The following is a 19,478-nucleotide window of genomic DNA, read 5'->3' as shown; positions in this document are numbered from 1 at the left end:
AACACACAGCTACACATTGTTTGCAATTCGGTCAATTCTCTGTGATTAATCATTATAAGACACCAGCCTAAATCCTTGCTTGACACTCATTTAATCAACTATTGCTGCCCTCTGGTTATTGAAAACTACCCCTGCTCATAGCTGCTGCAAGATGGTGTGAATTTAATTTTGGCAGCAGCTGGAGGGCTGTAAATTTGATAGATATCTCCTTAATGATACCTTACGCTCAACAAATTGATCCTACACAATTTTACACAATTGTTAATGGCCAAAAGGACATTTTCTTCTTTGGGAATATCCATTATTCATGATCAATGTTATTGGCAATGGAAGCAATGAATGAAATGTGTTGGAGAAGTACCATTCAAATGATGGATTCACAGCTTTTTAGACATACACAAAAAGCTCAGATTTGACTGTAAAAAAATTAGGAAATACAACGATGGTGGGAAAGCACATAACAAAAAGACCTTTAATTGCAAAAAAACATTTTTTTTTTATTTCTAAACATATTACAGCAGCACTTAAATTCTGTATCATACTTCTTTCATAGCCATTAAAATGAGAATACAAAGTCTAGATTTTATGGCAGAAAAAACTTCACGTGAGTAAATCACTAGCTCAGACTAAGTGCTATCAGTAACAAGCATGCACCTGAGTACTCTGGGTAATCAAAACACTCGGAATAGGCTGAATGTAATGGGGCAATTAACCTTAAAAATTTTATTCAGTATTTTGCAGACAGCAGCTCTCTAATATAAATAATAATATACAGTAATATAATTAATGTTGCAATTGACCCTTTTTTAATTATTTAATTATTTTGTTGTCCCCTTTGTCTAACTGGAATGTAAACTGTTATTTAGTTATAAGGGAAACTAGACATGCCTCCAGTATTGGGTTGAATGCCAATTTTCAATTACTGATCTGTTTTTCATGAATAGGCAACATTAAGTCTTTTTTTAGCTGTCAGTGGGATGTGAAAGTTATAGTTCAGCACACTAGAAGACCAAGGTTGCTCAAATTCTGGCCCCTCCTTTTCTACATCATTCTAAGTCTATTTTATTACTAGATAATTTAATTCAAGACTATCTATGTAAAAAACATACATACTTAACACTTATTCCAGAGATATTCACATAACTATTGTTTAGGGCTGTCCAACATTTGCTATGGAGTTGGCCAATAATTCTATAAACCTTGGGTTATATTAAAACAGTCTATGGAGCCCTACAGCAGACTGTGTGGCTCATTTATCAACACTGGGCAGTTTTGCCCCTGGACAGATACCTATAGCAACCAATCTGTGATTAGCTTTTTGAAACCAGCTGCAAGTAGAACATTGAATGCAGCAATCTGATTGGTTGCCATGGGTTACTGCCCATGGGCAAATGTGCCCAGTGTTGATAAATGACCCCCTGTGACTCTGTAACCTACTTAAGATGTATTTGTAGGTGCTTTTTGCCTTTTAAATTCAACCTTATCTTTCCGTCTGTCTAAGAAGGCATGAATCCAATATATGACTTTCCATCATGTTTCCCAGTTACTAAATGGATCAGCAATTGTCTGACACTAATAACAAGTCATTACAGCAAATCTATGCCTTTGCTTCTACTCACATGCATTCATTAAACTCAACTTACCTTTAAAGTTTGGCCTGATTCTAGCATCATAGCCCGATGTCCTGCCCATTAATTTGTCCAAAAAATCTGAAGGAGACATAGGGGGAGATTTCCCAGACCTGGATTCATGCTCTTTGCAAAAAGCCGTCCTAAACACAGCAGAAATTGGTATCACTTATTTGTATTACATTGCATAGGCAGTTAGGCAGTTAGGCAGGAGCTTGTTGCTTTTCCATGATCGTAATTAATCGAGCCTTGCATTGGATCCAATGGTTTCCCTTTATATAACTGGGCAACTTTGTTTTTACTTTGTGTGACTGGGCAAATGTTTGTTTTCAACTGTTATATTAGAGAGAGAAGGGGATGAAAGACAGGCAGACATAACATGAGTAAGAGAGAGCAAAACAAGATAGGTAGACAGTTATATGCTAGATGGATGGATAATAGATATATGGATAATAGATAGATAGATAGCTAGATAGCTAGATAGATAGATAGATGATAGATAGATAGATAGATAGATAGATAGATAGATAATAGTTGATAGATGATAGATAGATAGATAGATAGATAGATAGATAGATAGATAGATAGATAGATAGATAGATAGATAGATGATAGATAGATAATAGTTGATAGATAGATAGATAGATAGATAGATAGATAGATAGATAGATAGATAGATAGATAGATAGATAGATAGATAGATAGATGATAGATAGATAGATAATAGTTGATAGATAGATAGATAGATAGATAGATAGATAGATAGATAGATAGATAATAGTAGATAGATAGATAGATAGATAGATAGATAATAGATGATAAATAGATAGATAGATAGATAGATAGATAGATAGATAATAGTTGATAGATAGATAGATAGATAGATAGATAGATAGATAGATAGATGATAGATAGATAATAGTTGATAGATAGATAGATAGATAGATAGATAGATAGATAGATAGATAGATAGATAGATAGATAGATAGATGATAGATAGATAGATAGATAATAGTTGATAGATAGATAGATAGATAGATAGATAGATAGATAGATAGATAGATAATAGTTGATAGATAGATAGATAGATAATAGATGATAAATAGATAGATAGATAGATAGATAGATAGATAGATAGATAGATAGATGATAGATACATAGATACATAGATTGATAGATGATAGACAAATAAATAGATAGACAGATAGATAGATAGATAGATAGATAGATATAGATAAATAGATGATAGATAGAGAGAGAGAGAGAGAGAGAGAGAGAGAGAGAGAGGGAGAGAGAGAGAGAGAGAGATGGGGGGGAGGGGATAGATAGATAGACAGACAGACAGACAGACAGACAGACAGACAGACAGACAGACAGACAGATAGATAGATAGATAGATAGATAGATAGATAGATAGATAGATAGATAGATAGATAGAGATATTGGAAATGGAATTTGGAAATTGTAATTAACAAATGAAAATTCTTAAATTGGGTGTTTCCAAATTCAGTAAAATACACTATACCGTTTACAACCCCCCCTATATCAAATAGTTTTACTTTAACATTATCCCTTAAAAAGTAGGTATGCTGGGAAAACTGGAGGAAGTACACTAAATATAAGTGTTGGAGCATATGCAATGCTAATTATCAGTTCATTTAGTGATTGCATATATAGCCTGACAACATTAACCCTAAGCAATCAAACATGAACCCATTGTAAAAAAAAAACTTGAAATAAAACAGAATGAAAAGACCAGTGTTAAGAAAGGAAAACTCTGCCTTTATATTCATGGTTACCCAGGCATTTTATTTAACCGGCTATTTCTGAGTTGCTGGACAATTATCTGGGAGGGAGACCCATTCCATAGAATGCCTTATTTTTCAGAGACTATAGAAAAGGTCGCCACGTTCATCATTCTAATCAAATCTCATTTACATATAAACTGTGCAAGCTTCATGTTGGCTGCAGGATTTGTATAGAGAAAGAGAGAGAGTTCTTTGGCATCTGAGTCATCCCAAGGCCTCTCGGTATTGTCCCAGTGGATTTATGTGGATGTTGTAAGTGGCATAGTGATACAGAACTGTAAATTAATTGAAGCAGTGGGTGGAATAGAAGTATTAATCATGGGCATTTTGCTTTGATGTTCTGGTGACTTATGAAAGCATAAATGGCAATATTTGTCCGCCAGAACATTCCTTCACAGCTTCATTATAGCTCTAATGTGATGGTTTTGAGGATAATTGTATATATAATGTGGAAACACACACACTTATCTCTCTATCTATCCTTATACTATACATACATATATATATATATATATATATATATATATATATATATATATATATATATATATATATATATATATACATACATATATATGCGACAGGGCAAGGAACCTCATATAAAAGCCTATATGCGATGAGGATTCATAGAATCCAGCCTTCGGTCCTCTCTTTTTCTCTTCCTTAATTCGGGAGCATTACTCACTGCTTTTAGTCTGTTTCATTGCCAGTGATTTATTTTTACCACTCCAGGCTTTGTATTATTTTTATACAGACTTTGAAAAGGGAAGGCACGCAGTGAGTCCATTGGTGGTTCTCCTGAATATAAAGCAGAAACACTTGCTCATTCCTACATGACCGTCAGAGCCAGAGCACTCATCAACTTCTCCCAGAGAGGTCTCAATCTCAGCAGAGGAGAGGCAGAAATCGCAAACCTGACTGTAGAAAAATTAATTTTTTTGTACAATAATTCACATGCACATTAATCATTATAATAAATATATATCATCAATGTATCCCACCACGTTAAAGCATTGCAAGTGCCGTGCACTCATCAGCAAAGCAGAATTAATTTTGCCTACCTGAATTTGCTAGTCTCAAAAATTAATGCAAGTAAGGCTGTCAAAATTTTGACCAGCTGCCGGTTCATTCCTCCTGTTTTTCTTCCGGTGATGTTTGGAAAATATTCCAGGAATGATTCCAGAAACAAAAAATAGACGACCAATATTAAGATAGGAATAAAAATGATAGGACTAAAAATGACATCAGCTCCTATTGTCTAGATCCCAAAAGCGACAATTGTTTTCCTTCCAAGTGGGTAGAAGAGAAAGCAGCATCGTTAGGGGCTACGGGGGGATGAGAAAATGAGTGTGATATCGGAAGCATTGTTAGGTCAAACCAAGGCTCATTATTCGGCAAGAGTGAAAAAGACAAAAGATGATCGGCCCCCTCCTTGGCTGGGTTTTTTTTTTTTCTTCTTGTATGGAAAAAAGAATTGTTATCTTAAAAACATAGCGTAGATCTGGGCAGCCGCATCTGCTGTTTCCTCTCTTTCGGAAGGGCTGCTCTGCTTGTTTGCAATTACATTGCCAACCCTGATGAAAGGAGTCCCTTATTTACAGTGGTATCCATAGGCACGGATAATGAGGAAGAAACGAGAGGCAGCCAATTCCCTCCTCCCAACTTTTAGGCAGTGAAAGATGCACCCCTACTGTTTGGCCCAATGCTAAGTCAAGCCTGAAGAAGAGAGCGGCTGTGGTTGTATTTAAAGATGCCGTGCAGTTCTCTTGTGTGAGCCTTGTACTGGAAGCAGCTACTTCTTCTGCTACTGCCGTTGCTACTGATATTGAGGCTGATGTAGGAGTGGAGGGGGGGTTTGAGGAAATGAACAGAAGCTTTTAATACTGCAACTATGGTCTGTGCTGATAGTGGGGGGTGATGAGGCAGCTGGTTACATGGATACATTCTCCCTACAGAGGCAGCAGTGGAATCTCTCTCTCTTTCTCTCTCCCCACTGGATCCATTATTCTCCAATATTCCTTAATATTACAAATGTCAGAATTGGGAGTCAGTTACAGCTAAAAAAAACATAGAAATGTGGGCAAAGTGTCTTACAGGACAGGGGTTACAGTATAGGGGAGAGCTGGGGAGGTAAAATGGGACCCCAAACTCAAGGGGAGAAAATATGAATCATGAATATACAAATTGCTTCCCTCGATAGCCTTTGACTGCCAGTGGGTACTGTACTAGGGTTTTGTCAGTTAAAGAGCTGGGGGGACACAGGTTCGACATGAAAAAGTCTAATAATTGTTATTCTATATGGTTGCACATTCAGTAACATAAGGGATGCATTGCACCTGTGCAGTTGGCCATAAGAACCAATCAACAAATACAGTCGTTTTTCTCATCACACTTAAAAGCAAAGATTTGATTGGATTCTATTAGTTCGCTAAATATAAATTAATCAAAAAGACCTGGGATTGGCATGTATCCTGATGGGGATCTCTAATAGAATACTATAAATACAATACTGACCCTAAATATCATGTAAGCTTTGGATAACTGAAGGCAACACCTTTTTCCTATCACAGGGACCTGTTATCCAAAATGCTGGGCCTCGGGATTTCCAGATATCTTTCTGTAATTTGAATCTTCATACCTTTTGTCTACTATAAAATCATGGCAACATTAAATAAACCCAATAGGCTGATTTGCTTCCATAAAGGATCAAGTACAAGGTACTGTCTTATTATTACAAAGAAAAAGGAAATCATTTTTAAAAATTTGGATTATCTGGATAAAATGGAGTCTATGGGAGATGGCCTTTCCGTAATTAGGAGCTTTCTGGATAACAGGTTTACGGATAATGGATGCCATATCTGTACAGATAATGCGTTTTATTTTTACTCAGCTTTAAATGTGCAAATATAAACTTTAGGCTAATATTCAGTCAAATGTTTGTGAAGGATTTGGCATCGAAAAATGATGAATTCTGCAGCATGATATAAATATGTATCTAGTAGTTTCTTATTACAGAGGAATCATTTGTATCATTAGCCAAGAGACTGTTTTCTCGACAAGCCTTGTTAAGAAGGCAATTTCATTCCTTGCATTTTTCCCTTATTGTCATTGAAAGCAATTGGAGAATGAAGCATTATTTCATATCAGTCATTATATGGAAGTGTTATAGAACTAACACCCAACACGTAATTTGCAGTTTGTACTATAGGGAGCCTTTAATGGGTGTTAATGTGAGTGAATTAAGACTTGCATTAATGCTCAGTGTGTGTGCTGCTTTGCTGCTGTTGTTCAAATTAGTAGCAATTCAGCAATATGGAACCAATCTCTGTGTGTGCTCCACAAATGTTTGCTAAATTTTTGCTGCCTATAAATTCAGTCTTTTCATGTCAACAAAGGGAAGCAAAGCCTTTTTGTGGTTCCCGCATCCATAGGGAAACTTTTTGGAATGCATTCCTCCATCCTTAATGTAAAAGACATGGCATTAGAATAATACTGGTTTAAAAATACTCCTACAAGGATCTAGGGATGCACCGAATCCACTATTTTGGATTCAGCCGAACCCCCGAATCCTTCTTGAAAGATTCTGCCAAATACCGAACCTGAATCCGAACCCTAATTTGCATATGCTAATTAGGGGTAGGAAGGGGAAAACATTTTTGCTTCCTTGTTTTGTGACAAAAAGTTACACCATTTCCCTCCCCACCCCTAATTTGCATATGCAAATTAGGATTCGAATTCGGTTTGCCTGGGCAGAAGGATTCGGGCCGAATCCGAATCCTGCTGAAAATCCCAAACTGAATCCTGGATTCGGTGCATCCCTTCAAGGATCCCCTAGCACATGTGACCTATTCAATATTCCATGGGCCAGTGGGTCGGGATTCAGAAAAGTGGAATTATTCCAAAACTGAACCAAGTAGCGCAAACTGGGTACACTGCAAAATCATCAAAACCCAAATTAATAAACTTCTTAGCTCCAGTTTCAGATGTTTTAAAACTACCTTGCTCAAGTGTTTCAGCCCATGTAAAAATCATCTTTCTGCTTTCAGCAATAATAGTGGAAGCAAAATGAGATTAAAAACGACTCAAATCTTGAACCAACATAAAACGGATGAATGATCTTCAACTCTTGGCTGTAAGAAAAAAAAAGATGTAGCCGACTGCTTGGGGTATCGCACCGTTACCGTTGCCATTTCATCTTCACATGTCCATGGTGGCCCAATTTTGTACTGTAAATATAAGTTGTGCCAAACACATGGTAGTTCTTAAACTGTACTTGTAGCATCTGTCGGCCATCAAACACAACAGCTGCTTTGAATAATGAGGGACCGACCCTGCTTGAAGGATAGTTTGGAGGAGGATACAGCAGTGGGAAGGAAAGCAAAGTTCACAGAAGCCACAAGATGCTATAGGGAACATTTTAATTAGATGCACATGAGTCTTAATAATTATTTTATATCGAAAGGAAAGTGAAATAAATCAATGGCCACCTAAAGTCTTCATTAGTTCATTAAGCCAATACTAAAGCATTTGCATATTTTCGGCTTTCAGCAAAGCAAATAGCCATTCTCCCGATTCTCTATCTGGACTACCCCTCCTGCCCAAGGGGGAGCAGCCCCACAGTGTAGGATCCACTTCTCTAAGCTGAACATGTTTTGGAGCCATTTATTCTCCCAATTACTGTTTGAGATGGTTTGCTGTGTAACAGTCACAGGTATGAGATCTGTTATCTGGAAACCCATTATCCAGAAAGCTATAACTTACAGGAAGACTGTCTCCCATTGACTCCATTATTTTCAAATAATACAAGTTTCTAAAAACAATTGTCTCTATAATAATGAAACTGTACCTTGTACTTGATCCAAACTAAGATAAAATGCTTATTGGAGACACAACAATCCTATACGGTTTATTCAATGTTTAAATTACTTTTGTAGAGTTACGGTATGGAGATCCAAGCTAAAGAAAGATCCCAGGCCCCAAGCATTCTGGATAACAGGTTCCATTCCTGTAGTCGCATGTGTTCCTAAAACGGAGATAGTGCCTGGTTCATTTTGTTTCTGGCTAAACCTCAGCAATGCCTCTGGAACTAGCAGTTTCTCTGCACTTGATGTCTCTTCTGAATATGTCTGGAGGCAGCTTGAGGTCTGCTTGGATATTTCGTCTGGAAACCATGGCTTTTGGCCATACACGTCAGATTATGTTTCTGTTTCCTCCCCTCTACTCTTTACTCCTTTCTGCTTTTTTTTTTCTGCAAAACCCTGTGTATGCCGCCTCAGCAATGCTACGAGCTGTCATTTCTGTTATTGGGTTAAGATATTGTTGTTTAGAGAGAATGAAAACTGCCCTGGTGTCACATATGTTCATGAAGCTGTCACTGAATATCTTCTTTCTGTGGCTGGGAGGAATTTCTGACTCAATTGATTTATAAAAATTGTTGGGGGGACATATATATGGTCGCATGTATAGCAGTTATCCCGCATTGCAGAATTCTGCCCGTCATACATGCTGTAAAATCATTTTGTTAAACTGATTTAAATGAGTGGCATGATACCTAATCTTGAGAATCACTTTTATTATTGTGTAGTTAATGTGCTGAGGCGTAATATACAATACCTAAACTGAAGGTTAAAGGGCATGTAAAGTCTAAAACAGAATAAGGCTAGAAATGCTGTATTTTGTATACTAAATATAAACATGAACTTACTGCACCACAAGCCTAATCAAACAAATAATTTATGCTTTCAAAGTTGACTACAGGGGGTCACCATCTTTTAACTTTGTTAAACATCTTTGCAAGACTAAGACTGTGCACATGCTCAGTGTGGTCTGGGCTGCTTAGGGATCGTCATAAACAAAACTGCTTGAGTTCTGCATGGCTGGGAAGTAAGGTGGGGGCTCCCCCTGCTGTTCATAAGTATGATTGTTTCCCTGCTCAGCAGTTAGGGACCATCTGACAATTCCTATCCACAGCAGTAAATGAAGGGAGAATTTCACTGCATACAGTCAGGTTTCTTATAAAAACAGTACACATTTTTTAATTAAAGTATATTGGAGATAGGTTTCTTTTTCATTAAAGAAAGTAAAAATGGGATTTTATTTTTTTGCCTTTACATGCCCTTTAAGCAGCAGCATTAGAAGGTGCTCCTGGTGCTCCTCGAATACCACTAAAATTAGGGGACAGGTGGGTGGACAACTTCATGCCTCCCCTGACCCACCCTTCTTGGATAGAGCAAATGAACGAATAAATGAATCCTAATATATGTCCTTTGTCCTTTGCACTCATGGGGCCATTTAGGTGCCAGGACCTGTCCCTAACAGAAGCCTCTGCAATGGCATCACTCCAGTGTAACATTTTCCTACTCTAAGCCCCGCAGCCTATGGAGTTTGTTGTTGCTGTGTTTTTTTTATTTGCTATTGTATTTCTTGTCATACAAACTAATGGGGGAATATGATCAAATAAATCATCATAACCCCAAATAATTGGCTTTTGTCATGTATTAAATTGACATAACTGTCTTTAGAAATTAAACATTCTGGTGTGTATGGTATTCCCCCAAGAGTGTAGTAAGAAGTTCTATATTACTCCACTCAGTAGGCACATTGTTTTCCCCATTGGTTGATCCCCAACCAATAGCTCGCTAGTAACATGTTGCTCAACAACCTTTTAGATGTTGCTCCGGGTGGCCTCAAAGCAGATGCTTTTTTTCCAATTTTTGGCTTGGTGGCAAGTTTTGGTTGCATAAAAATCAGGTTTATGGGAAAACAGAGCCTCCTTTAGGGTGATAATCCATATAGTGCTATCAAATAGACAATCATAGCTCTTATTTGCCACCACCACAAACTTTTCTTTTACATTTAACTGTGACTCGTGAGTAAAAATGGTTGAGGACCCCATTTTAGAGTCTTCCAAGCAAATACAAAACTGTATATGTATGCCTGTTTATATTTTATGATAGGGGTGGCATAGAAAGACTCTTTATAGTATGAAGTATTCTGACATTGGCTGTCCAAAAGTTGGATCCAGCAATACAGTAAATATCCTGCATTTGCCTCTGACCTCATTGATACAGGCTATGGTAAACTGGATATGATTGGCAGATCAGATGAGCATATGACATGGGACTGGACGGGAGGTTTGACCCCTGTACTTTTGGTCTGTTTCTGACCTCCCTCTCTTGCAGACTATCCCTCACAATGATTGACTCCACATATGGAGTCCACCTGATAATTTTGGTCTATAGCAATCAAGCTGGTCATTCATCTTCAAATGTGCGGTCAGCTTAAGTCAAACTTTTTTAGTTCAGGCCCACCCTTGACATTCCAACGTTGACCAGGGTCCTTGTTCAAAGTAAAGCCATTGGTCAGGGCCTCCATTAGTTGATGAAATGCGTATAGATATCAGACAATAATGGTGTATCATGTAGTCTTAGATTTAAGAGTATCTAGTAAAGTAAATATATATTCACCTCAAATCTCCCCCAACTGACCTTCAAGATGGGCTTTCAGGTATAGCAGGACCATTGTCCATTCTCCAAATTCCCACCCTAATAGCTTTTAAGCAAAGCCCCCCACCACTGCTCCAAGCCCCCCCCCAGGAGGCCAACCCCACCATGTTAAATAAGTTTTATTACACTATACGAAATATTTAAATAATTAAATTTTAATCTTTTACCTTTCTCCTTTTATGATTGGCTGTGCCTTTGACTTTACTTCTCTGACTTATAACATTGGTACATATGGTTTTTTGCATTATTCTCCTGCATTACATTTATCTTTTATGCTTTCTTTCACACTCGATCAGAATGAGAGAGCCAACGTCTATAGGCCAAAGATTCATCTCAGCAACAGCTGCACGTCTTTTTAACAAGCCTTTCCCAGGGCCAGTGTTTGAGATGCTAAAGAATTCTTTGTAATGTATGGAGCTATGGACTAAATTAACTTTAACTGTCTTCATTATTTTAAAGACATCATCTGGGAATTAAATGCCTCAGAAGTACAGTGCTAAAATGGATTAACAATATTAATATCTAAGACAAACTGGCACGACTTTTAGCAGACAGCGCTTTCCTGGAAAACTACAATTATCGAGAAAAGCCGACAGAGATAAATGGAATATGGGAAGATATAGTGGATCAAGGACTTAATAAAGGAAAAGGACAAGGAACTCAATAAAGCTTTGCGTACATATTTAACATGAGCTTGCTGTATACCTGTTTCAAAGAATAAAAGCTCCCATGATTCCATTATGTGTTTTTAATAAAGGTAAGTTCCCAGAGCAAGAAATCGTTCCAAAATATATTACAATATTAAGGTTTTCACCGACACAAGTTTAATTATATTTTTGAGCAGTAACGCTTAGTAACAAGCAACATTCTGATTGGCTAATATGATTATAGTATAATAATACCCACTGCCTGTTCTGAAAGAGTTAGTTCTGAGCCAAATTTCTCTTCTCCGGTTCTCTGCTTTGTATAGTCGGATTGAGAACTGTACAGAGAATGTTCAGCTTGTACCGTTTCTCACTTCACTTGTTTCAAGGTCTCAGCATGTATTTTGTCCAATTACTGTAATATCTTTGAGAAGACTGAACCAGCTCTGAAATTGGTTGGTTGAAAATCGACCCTCTGATCTGTGACTATAACCAATAATTTTATTGTTTTGTTCTCTCTCGCTCTGAACATATGTGTGATGGATTATGTGCCTGTTCCCTCAGATCCCGGGTGTTCCCTGGAGTTCACAACTACTTCTATTGGATCACTGTATGCATTATCACCATATAAGTAAAGATAAATATAGATTCTATAGCACAGAAACATCAGAATGTTTTGTGTGGTTCAAAGGGGCGATTCACCTACAAAATAACTTTCATTATGATGTAGACAGTTCTAAAACAAATTGCCAATACCTTTGCTTTTTGAAATATTGACCAATTATGTTCTGTAAGTCTCAGGTTCCAGTTTCCATCTGCTATTGGCAATGGGTTTAAAGTCATAACAGAAATAAAAGATATCAATAAAAACTGAATGCTGAGAATTGATTTTATTTTATTTTTTTTTGCTTTTGGGGTCAGTGACCCTGACAATCAGAAACCACTTCCAGTTGAAGGATGGAAATATGCTGAATATGAAGAAGACTAATCATTCAAAGATCATTAAAAAAGCAATGAAGAGCAGTTGGGAAGCTGCTTACAATATGTACATACTAAAAAGTAATTTAAAGGTGAACTTTCCCTTCAACCTGCTGTCAGTAGCCAAAAACGTGTAACACCTGTAATGGCAATTTCTCCCGCTGTATGCATTTATGTAAAAATTCAGCAAGGGGGTATAATGGTTTCTAATAATCATCATTGATAAGAAATTGATAGAACATAGGGGCAAATTCCCTAACCTCGGGAAATTCACCAGCGACGGCTTCGCTCACATCCCCACATTTCGCCAGACAAAAATTCACCAGGACAACGCTAATTCACGAAAATACGTAGTTGCGTCTAGGGCGCCGAACGATGGCGAAGTTTCGCTAGCGTTAATTCTGCAAGCAAAGCGAAGTTGCGGTAGTGTTGGCTAATTTGCATACGGCGGGAAGTTCAACTTCAATGGACGTATATGTTGCAGCAAATACATTACATTACACAAGACCTTAATAAAATAAAGTTGTTATAATGCCCTACACATGAGCCCACTGTATAGTTTATGTGCCATATGTTAATATAGGGGGAAAGCCAGGTACCCTAAAAAAAATTATGATCTCTTGCAGCCTATCACCCTGAAAAACTGAAACGTCACCAGCGTTTTTTGGGACATAGAAAAGTGTTCAAATTTTTTTTTAGGAACTCCTATCTACTCTTTTGCACTTTGCCTGGTCTGAGGTGGTGAAGGCAAGTCTGGCGCAAGAGGTAACGTTCAGTAAAATCCACATCTTAGTGAATTTGTGCAGTTACGTCCATTCAACAGAGCGAAAATTTGTCTGCCATTAGAGTGAGAAGTAGCGCTAGAGTCTATCTCCTTCGCTAACTCCCGTTAGTAAATCGGCAAAGTCCCGAAATGACGTCACGCTGGCAAACTTTAACCAGTTTTGGTCACTTCGCCCCTTAGTAAATTTGCCCCATAGAGAGAGCTGGCCAGTTACTGGGCATGGTGTCTCCTAATCACCCCTGACACTCCTCTGGATATCACACTCAATTTTGGGTTTGTGGGGCGATTGTATAGTAAGTTGAGATGGGGGTGATGGGAGGGTGAGAGATGAAGAGGTCAAAAGAGGTTGGGTGGGGTGAGATAGTAATAGGTTGAGAGAAGAGTCCAGGGATGATGTCACAGTGGAGAGTACAGAAGGAGAATAACAAGAGCTTAGGGAAGTGTAAAAAATAAAAGGAAAAGCACAGCACTTTAGGATTGTTGGCACTCCTGAGGATTTTATTTTTTTTATTAAAATTTGGGATACGTTGAGGTTAATGAGTATGCATGGGAGTCAGCCTTTAGACTCCCTGGTGGTAATATACTTGGTAAAAGAACAGTTTTCACATTTCACGTTTTTACATTTCAGCACCATGGACAGTGTTAGTGGTTTATGCAGATATCGCTGCACAGAATGTCTCTGTATTTGTATAAACTGAGTGCACACACCTTGCAAAACAAGCAGATCTGTGCCCAGTTGACCACCCAAGGGGGTACATTTACGAAAGGGTGAATTGCGGATGTTTAGAGAAAATTCACCAAAAAGATTATTCGCCACAGCATCGCCTATTTACTAAATGACGAAGAGGACAATTTGCAAGTGAAAAAACCTCAGCTCAAGAGAACTTTCACACTGTTTTCGCCAGTCAATTTATCTCTAGTGAAAATCCGTTAATTTATCAAAGTGAAAACGCTACCCTTTTCGCTAAAGTGTATTTCGCCAGGTTCAGGCTGGCAAACTCCCATTATAAAGACAGAGCAGACACTTTTAAATCGCAACCATGCTACTTTTCTCCATTCTCTAAAGAATTTTCCCTATTACTATTGTATGGGGAAATATACTGGCAAATTTTGGAAGAGAATTTTCTCCAGGAGAGAATTCACCACAATTCTCTTGATAAAGTGAACTTATGATTTTTAGTAAATCTGGAGATGTGTTGAGAAAATACACCTGGCGAAGTGAGGGGAACTCTGATGAAGTTAGGTAAAGAGAAAATTCACACTTTAGTAAATGTGCCCCATGGCCTGGGTCAAATTGGGCTGAGCTGGGCTGAGCTGATTATTTGATTGGATCAAACCAGTGGCATATGGAGACCCATAAGAGGAGAACTGCACCAAAGAACTGGTACTGTCCTTTGATGCCTGGTGTTTCTAACCTGCACTATATGATTTTCCGGCAGAAAGGCCAGTAAGGTGCCAACTCTGGAGGGGCCAAATCAGAAGCCAAGTCAGAGGATGGATTGCCAGCATTCCATCTGTGCCCATGCGCAGTCCAAGTTGCAGGTAGTTTTAGCTTTACTCTGTGCAGCAACATAAGTGTTAACTGATCCCAGCGAGTCTGCACCCTTTAAGAGTTACTGACACCATAAATTAAACCTTTTTTACCATTATCATAATATTGTCTTTGCATGCTATCTATAATTTCACCATAAAAGTATTTACAGATGCTTTTACATGACCCCTCTGATCCCCCATGTTCCTCTATGAGGGGGCTGCAATATGAAGGATTCTGTTAGCATTATAAACTCCATCTCACAGGTTAAGAAGGAACAGTCAGGTTAGCAAAACAGTCAGGCTTAGGAACTTCAAGTAACAATTACTTAGAAAAGCATCTCTATCAGTGAAAAATGATCAATGTGCGCTATCGGTAACTTTTTATGTACATTAATATTTTGAATAATAATTTTTTTAGTGTCAGTATCAGTTTAAGGGGCTGATTCACTAAGGGTCGAATATCGAGGGTTAATTAACCCTCGATATTCGACTAGGAACTAAAATCCTTCGACTTTGAATATCGAAGTCGAAGGATTTAGCGCAGATAGTACGATCGAACGATCTAAGGATTATTCCTTCGATCGAAGGATTATTCCTTCGATCTAAGGATTATTCCTTCGATCGAAGGATTATTCCTTCGATCGAACGATTAAATCCTTCGAATCGAACGATTCGAAGGATTTAAATCCAACGATCGAAGGAATATCCTTCGATCAAAAAAAGTTAGCCAAACCTATGGGGACCTTCCCCATAGGCTAACATTGACTTCGGTAGCTTTTAGATGGCGAACTAGGGGGTCGAAGTTTTTTTTAAAGAGACAGTACTTCGACTATCGAATGGTCGAATAGTCAAACGATTTTTAGTTCGAATCATTCGATTCTAAGTCGTAGTCGTAGTCGAAGATCGAAGTAGCCCATTCGATGGTCGAAGTAGCCCAAAAAAAACTTCTAAATTCGAAGTTTTTTTTACTTCGAATCCTTCACTCGAAGTTAGTGAATCGGCCCCTAAAAGTGAACATGAAAGATGAACATAGGGAAAAAAACTGGTTTTGAGTTCAGCGCCAAGTCAGCAAGTTATATTGATTTTCTCTGCTAATGCACCACTGATTTTGTTGCCACATCAGCAATTCACAGAGATATGAAAACACCCCAACAACAGTATAATAACCTCACAAAGCTACATATTCCCAGTATTCTACTCTCTAGAACCTGCACTTTGCTTAGAGCTTGTTAAAGCTATATTTTCACTTTCTTTTTCTAATGTTTTTGAACTGAGGCGAGTGCCTCAACTCGCCTCATTGGCGGAGCGCCCCTGCCCAAAACTCATATTTGTGTGTGCCTGTTTATTTAGCATAAACTGAAAATTCACAGATGTGTTACAGAGCTGAGAGCTCCAGTTTGATGTAATTGTATAGTTGTTCACTAAATAAGGGAATTGTCCTTTATATGACAACAGGCAAGTCTGTCATATTGATTAGAATGCTCCATTGCCTCCAGCGCTCCGAAGAAGGAACAGACGTTGAGTTGAGTAAATCTAGATATGTAAAAATGCAAACGTGATGAAAGAGCCACAGCGAATTCAAATCAATAGCAAGCAAACTCTTCAATATTTCAGAGTACTTTACACATTGAGAAATGTATAAGTAATAGAACGTGTTTCTCTAGCAGAGGGAAGGCATTTGTGGCAGAACAAAAAGAAGTGCCAATCCAACACAGAATAACAATGGTTAGAGTCAGTCCCTGAATTACAATACCTGGCTCAATGTACTTAAAGCAATCCCAACAGAGCAGTGACGCATTCTAAATAGCACTTTGCCTCAAAAAAGAAAGTGTCAGAATAACTAATGCTTTTTGGTTATAAGAATTAGGAACTGTTGGAATGAATAATGTTGTGGAAGTTGCATGGGTGTCTGCAGAAGGGGGCAAGAGGTGGCAGCTGCCCCACCCTGACTTCTCCAGCTAGTTCCGAGAAATTGTTTGTAAATTTAATTCCCAACAACACAAAACATTTTATACTTCCCACCCCAAGGCAAGCCTTAAAGGGCATGTAAAGTCTAAAAAGAATAAGGCTAGAAATGCTGTATACTAAATATAAACATGAACTTACTGCACCACAAGCCTAATCAAACAAATAATTTATGCTTTCAAAGTTGGCTACAGGGGGTCACCATCTTGTAACTTTGTTAAACATCTTTGCAAGACTAAGACTGTGCACATGCTCAGTGTGGTCTGGGCTGCTTAGGGATCGTCATAAACAAAGCTGCTTGAGTTCTGCATGGCTGGGAAGTAAGGCGGGGGCTCCCCCTGCTGTTCATAAGTATGATTGTTTCCCTGCTCAGCAGTTAGGGACCAACTGACAATTCCTATCCACAGCAGTAAATGAAGGGAGAATATCACTGCATACAGTCAGGTTTCTTATAAAAACTGTACACATTTTTTAATTAAAGTATATTGGAGATAGGTTTCTTTTTCATTAAAGAAAGTAAAAATGGGATTTTTTTGCCTTTACATGCCCTTTAATCAGATTATCTTCTACACTGTCATGAATAGGTTCATCTTCTGTGGGATGCTATGTGATATTAGCTTACTTTCTCCCCCCTGGAAAATTGTTTGCGGACATCCATGGGAAGTTATTTCTTTGGCCTCCATAGAGAATTGTTTTTACTTCTAATTGTGGGGCTGAATCTGCTTTATAGAGTCCTGTCATGTTTAATCTTCAAACAAAATGAGTCGCAGAAGAGCAATGGGCAATGCAGCTGAAAGGCTCAGGTGTTGTATAGTTTCAGCCATTGGGTTTTAACCTTCTTTAATTACCTCTTTTTAATCCTTATTATATTTAAAGGGGTTGTTCACCTTTAAATTAATTTTTAGTATGATGTAGAGAGTGATATTCTAAGACTATTTGCATAGGTTTTATTTTTCATTATTTGTTGGTTTTGAGTTATTTAGCTTTTTATTCAGAAGCTCTCCAGTTTGCAGTTTCAGCAATCTCTTTAGTAGGATCCAAATTACCATAAGCATTATTGACATTGACAGTGCATATAAACTTGTCTGGAATAAATGTACCAGCTTTATCCACATTTAATGCCGTAACATTTGAAGCAATGACTTCATGAACATCTTTAGCAGAACTATGACAGATCTTAGCAAAATGTCCTACCTTTCTGCGTTTGCATCACTGTACAACTTTTGCAGGACATGTAACATAATTTGCAGTGTGTTGTGATGAAACACAGCGGAAGCAGTATTTTTTTATTTGTATTTGCTTCACGATTTTGCAGTGTAGGTGGATCGCTTTTCTTAGCACTGTATTTTGCCAGTGACTGTTCATTATTAGGCCACAGTGCTGAATTCACAGTCTGTACATTCCCAGCAGTTCCCTGACCGAGAGTTTAAGCCTTTGCCACTGCTGTTTCAATTTGGCTAGCAACTGTAATAGCCTTTGCAAGGGTTAAATCCTGCTCTAGGAGCAGTCTCTCTCTAATGCGAGGTGAGTTTGTATTTTCCACTATTCGGTCTCTTAGCATTTCATCTGTTAGATTCCCAAACTCACAGGTAACAACCAGCTCTCTCAAAGCTGCTACAAATTGTTCTGTGGATTCGCCATTACATTGTCCATGTTGGCAGAATTTATATCTTTCAGCAACCACATTTACTCTTGGCACGAAAAGTTCTTTATAGCAGTAAGAGCAGTTTCATAAGTATCATCAGGTAATGGTAATGTATAGAATATACGCTGTCCCTCTGCTCCCAGGCAGTGAATCTCTAGCAGCAGAAATCTCCCCTTGTCAGCAGCAATAATGTAATTTTCAAACATACGGATCCAAGCAGTAAAAGGTATGGTAGGCTCACCAGGGTTTTCAAGAAAAGGTGCAGGCTGCTGCAGAGGAAAATCCATCTCTTTGCCAATATGTTATGTTTTGGTAGCCAAGGATGAGTAGAGTATAACAGTGCTTTATTAGCAGGTTCATGCAGCCATTACACTTCGACAGTAGCTTCAACTCTAATACTTTTAAGCAGTATAGAAAGTACTATGTACACAGTATAACTCTTGTGCACAGTGAAACCTACAGGCCCTTTCTATAGACACCACACCAAGCAACCATGCACTAATTTGAATAAAGACAAATGTATCTAAGTGCACCTGCCACATATTCTGGGCTCTCTCACAAAAGCCAATTAGGTAACTTTGTAATTTTTTTTGTCAAAGAGAAAGTCGGGACATTTCAGTAACTATCTGGGACTGTGGGCTGAGCTGTCAAAATCGGGACTGTCCTGTGACAAACAGGACAGTTAGAAGGTATAAATTAATGTAAAGCACTGTGTACCTTGCTTCTGCTATATAAATAAATATGACCCAGCTAAATTGCCTGTTCACTAATGTGACTGACAGTATTGTGGATATTTTATCTGTTTTGTGAAACTGAGTTTTTATTTTGTTGATAGAACGATTCCTGTATTACTGTTCATACCTCCCAACACAAGTTTTGTGTTGCAATACGGAGAAATGTTTTTGACCACACCCATTTTATGGGCATACACCCAAATTACCATGTCCATTTTACAAAATGTGGCAGATTATGGAAAGTTTGAAAACAT

General features: G+C 38.0%; 1 protein-coding gene across 5 annotated transcripts in view; it reads right to left on the bottom strand.

Moving 5' to 3' along the window:
* glra2.L (glycine receptor alpha 2 L homeolog) overlaps positions 1-5,186 on the bottom strand; it is a 124,099-nt gene extending 118,913 nt beyond the window's left edge. For 4 of the 5 annotated variants that reach the window (XM_041581624.1, XM_041581626.1, XM_018246018.2 and 1 more), the window contains exons 1-2: positions 4,498-5,186; positions 1,644-1,771 (exon numbers count right to left, since the gene is read on the bottom strand). In XM_041581624.1, the coding sequence (XP_041437558.1) occupies positions 1,644-1,771; positions 4,498-4,565 (196 nt within the window). In that variant the 5' untranslated portion in view covers positions 4,566-5,186. Of the gene's footprint in view, positions 1-1,643; positions 1,772-4,497 lie in introns of those variants that run through there. The other variant, XM_041581628.1, reaches the window with a different exon arrangement.
* Between the last annotated feature and the right edge of the window lie 14,292 nt (positions 5,187-19,478).

This window comes from Xenopus laevis, chromosome 2L, assembly GCF_017654675.1.
Source record: "Xenopus laevis strain J_2021 chromosome 2L, Xenopus_laevis_v10.1, whole genome shotgun sequence".
Taxonomy (NCBI): domain Eukaryota; kingdom Metazoa; phylum Chordata; class Amphibia; order Anura; family Pipidae; genus Xenopus; species Xenopus laevis.
This window is presented reverse-complemented; position numbering and strand designations above follow the sequence as displayed.